The following is a 3,820-nucleotide window of genomic DNA, read 5'->3' as shown; positions in this document are numbered from 1 at the left end:
TGGGCCCCGCCCCCTGGGGGGGAGCGCCGCCGCGCTCCCAAGCGGCTCACTGTAGCAGTGCGCCACCGGGCCGGCCCCTACATGTAACTTCTTTTTTTTTTCCTTTTTGTCTTTTTTTCGTGTCCGGCAACGGATCGCAACCCTCAGTGTCGCGCCCGTACCGGACCAGGACCGGCAACGGGATCGCAACCCTCGGCGTCGCGCCCGCACCTCGCTCAGCCAGTGAGCAGGAACAGGTCTGTATGTGGGATCCGAACCCTTGGCGGGAGCGACGCCGCGCTCCCAAGCGGCTCACTGTAGCAGTGCGCCACCGGGCCGGCCCCTACATGTAACTTCTTTCTCCTTCAGATTTCAGAGGAACTAGAACTAGATGCGTAGTTTTAGTAAGTCTTTCTGTCAATCATATGGTACTCACTGAGCTTTAAAACACAGGTTAGCTAAGTACATCTCATTATAAAAGCAAGTGGAAAAACAGTTTCAAATATGGTATTAGGAAAGACATTTTTCTTGATTAAACGGATAATTTTGCTTTTCTAATAAAAAAGACACTAATATCAATTTAAAAATCATGTACTACCACTGCACTTAGAGATCTAAAATAGATTAAGGAGCATGAAAAAATGCCAGGATTTGGGGCAAACTTTTATTTCTTCATCCTTGCAATAAGTGTTAATCACATGTTTACAATGTTCTACGTGTGCACTCTGCCTAAATCAGCATTATCCAAGAATCATTGGATTTTATATACTACTTTGTTTTAGAAATTCATTCGATCCAATAGATAACTACTGTCCCCCTTCACCACATTGATCTTAAGCTCAAAAATTTATGGAAATAATACCTATGATTTAAAAAAAGAGATCTGTATTTTGTTTGCACATAAAGCTAGAGATAATATTCCAGAGACTTTCTACAATACAATTAAAAACAGGCAGATGCATTCTGCTCCTGGATGGCATCTATATGATTAAATGTCTGTCATGAGAATTGGTTTTTTGTCTTTCAAGAAACACAGCTAACCTTTATTCAGGTTTCAGAGTTTATAATGTATTATACATTTTATATACCAGGTATTATGAAGTAAATATGTCACAACATTCCCCTCATTCCAAATGACTTTTTTCCTATTGTACCATTCATATGAATATGACTCATGTTTTCGTTTAAATGCGTAATACATATAGATAATTTTCTCTAACCCTTTTTACTTTGTACACTCTGATTTTAAAAAGTTATTATAGGTATTTTTGATTTCTGAGGTAAATTCATACCATAACACTTTATTTCCCTCATATTATATAGAAGTAGATAGCAAGGACACTGCTAATCCAAATGGAAGAAATAAAATACTCTCTTTGATTCTGAAAATGCAAAGAAAGAATTCACACTAATATAATAAGCTTATTTATTAAAGCTCATCAATAAGAGATTAATCACCAGAAATAGAAGTTTTATTTTCTGTTGTAATTTACTTATAACACAAAACATATAAACATATAGCTATTTATAACAGAAAGCATAAAGACCACTATGCTGTTTATTCCTGCATTTTCAAATAAGATCTAAGTGTTTATGTAGCTTAGGTAAACATTGATATACCTCCTTAAATACTGCAAAATTGACTCAAATCAGATTCTAGTTTTTAAGTAATTAAAAACTAAAGTCTGGGAATGACAAAATCCTAAAGAGCAGCTAAATGAAAATATGTGAACTAAATGAAGAACAACCAAATTACAGGCATTAGCTTTTTAATGAATATTGAAAATGTATCTATTTTTAAAATCTTCTGGAAAAAATCCTCTAAATTATGGCTGGCTTAGTTTACTAAACACTAAAGGTACATTTAGTCAATGAAATATCCTATAGCTCTTATAAATTGTAACTGCAATTAATAGCTTGATGATGGTTGGTTAACATAAAGCATTATTCCTAATATGAGTAGAAATAGGAAAAAATAATTTAAATGCCTAAATGAGTTTTATAAGATCTTAAGAAAATACATAGAAAAAAATTAAGCCTAAATAAAATAAATTGGTTTCTTCTGGCTTTGTGTTTGACACATATATTTATATAGTGGGTTTTTTCATTTAATATGGCATCTCTGAAAAATTTGGATATATGAACTTCATGTTTCAATATAGTTAATAAATATTATTGTAGGTGGTTAGAAAGTCCTAGGTCTAAGGCACATTATCTGGGTATTGTGTTCTTAATTCTTTGACTCCTTTGGGGGCACAACAAAATGTCAATTTAATTTTTTAAAAGTAGATACATGAAGTAAGCTCCTAAAACTGTCACTTATAATGCTGTTCTTGGAAGGGAAAAATAAATAAATTAATTCTTTTAACTAACTTTATGACACATGATAACCTCTGACACATGATAACCTCTGACCCATGAGGTAGAAATTTAAAATTCTGGATTTTGGATTAGTTTCTCTGAAATAAAACATTATAAAATTAATTTCTACCTCATGCAATTTTTCCAAGAGAGACAAAAAGATGATTTAGCTAAGGTAAATTATATCCTGAACAGCATGCTTAAAATGTCATCGACAACTAGGCCAGGTTCAGCCTCAGTGTATATTTCTGGGAAACATTGATAGAGAAGTCGGCTGACATCTGAAATACACTAATAGTATTATGTTTGCACAGTAAGACCCATTTTTACATTTATTTTTAAATGATTATTTTTTTCCTATTCTATAAGAAACACGGTTTTATATAATAAATTGTCAATGGCATTCTTTAAAAGACTTATGAAGATATATTTTATCCTTATCCTATTTAATATTTTCAGTCAACTGAGTTTTATTTAACTCAACCATTTCCTCAGTATAACTAACAAAAGGGTAATAGTTATCTTTTACTAATAATTTTTAAAATGTACTTCTATACAGTGTATTTTCTCAAATAAACTAAAGGCATATATGACAGCATCCTGTTAAAATATGATACATTGTTATGACATATTTAGACATGTCATAGATATTCTATCCTCAAGAGCCTAACAGCTATGTTATATCAAGACTTTAATGAGTATTATAAAATGCAGCAAATAACATAGTTTGTTTAAATAGGATGAAGGCCAAAAGCTCAGCATCTAACTTTCTGCACTGATTATTTATTTACCTGTGGTCCTAAGGGCACCATTCCTCTTGGAGGAGTCATTCTCTGCATTGGCCCACCCATGTTTGGATGTCCTAAAGAGAAGCATGAAGATATTAGCAATGTAATGAGTATGAGTGCTAAATCAGAGGCTAGTAGCCTCTTCCCTGCTAGTTGTCACAATGTCTTATTTACCAAGGGTCTGAGTAACTGACACCATCTTCTCTTGGCTTCTGTGGCCACTTTTCCACTTCTTACTACTACCTACCCCGACTCTCTTTTAATGTATTGATTGAAATTCTCTTCCTACTCTGTGTTGTTCACTTCTCTCACACCATTTGCTTCTCTTTCCTTGGAACAATACGACAGAACCCTACGTATCTGTGGTACCTAAATATCTCCATGGAAGACCTGATTATTGGGATTGTTTAACTAATCAAGTCACTTGTTCCTTAATGCCCTTTTGCCTTCTGTTCATTGTTCAGGTAGACTAATCCTTCTATCTGAAAAAGGCAGAGGAAATTGTAAGTGATATAATCACTTAGCTTCCCACTTGTTAGAAGTTATACAAAAGGTTTGAGAAGTTATTAAAAATATGAATTTTAGGGGGCCGGCCCGGTGGCACACTGCTACAGTGCGCCGCTTGGGAAGCACGGCAGCGCTCCCGCCGAGGGTTCGGATCCCACATACAGACCGGCCGCTCACTGGCTGAG

The 3,820-nt window shown here is 34.8% G+C and overlaps 1 protein-coding gene across 2 annotated transcripts in view; it reads right to left on the bottom strand.

Annotated features, from left to right (window-relative positions):
- The window catches only part of SSBP2 (single-stranded DNA binding protein 2), a 57,378-nt gene that overhangs the window by 51,160 nt on the left and 2,398 nt on the right, over positions 1 to 3,820 (bottom strand). For both annotated transcript variants that reach the window (XM_008566605.1, XM_008566606.1), the window contains exon 2: positions 3,132 to 3,202. In XM_008566605.1, coding sequence (XP_008564827.1) covers positions 3,132 to 3,202 — 71 coding nt within the window. The remainder of the gene's footprint in view (positions 1 to 3,131; positions 3,203 to 3,820) is intronic.

Source organism: Galeopterus variegatus, unplaced genomic scaffold, assembly GCF_000696425.1.
Source record: "Galeopterus variegatus unplaced genomic scaffold, G_variegatus-3.0.2 Scaffold254, whole genome shotgun sequence".
Taxonomy (NCBI): Eukaryota; Metazoa; Chordata; class Mammalia; order Dermoptera; family Cynocephalidae; genus Galeopterus; species Galeopterus variegatus.
The sequence above is the reverse complement of the archived record's forward strand: the minus strand, read 5'-3'. Positions and strand labels throughout refer to the sequence as shown.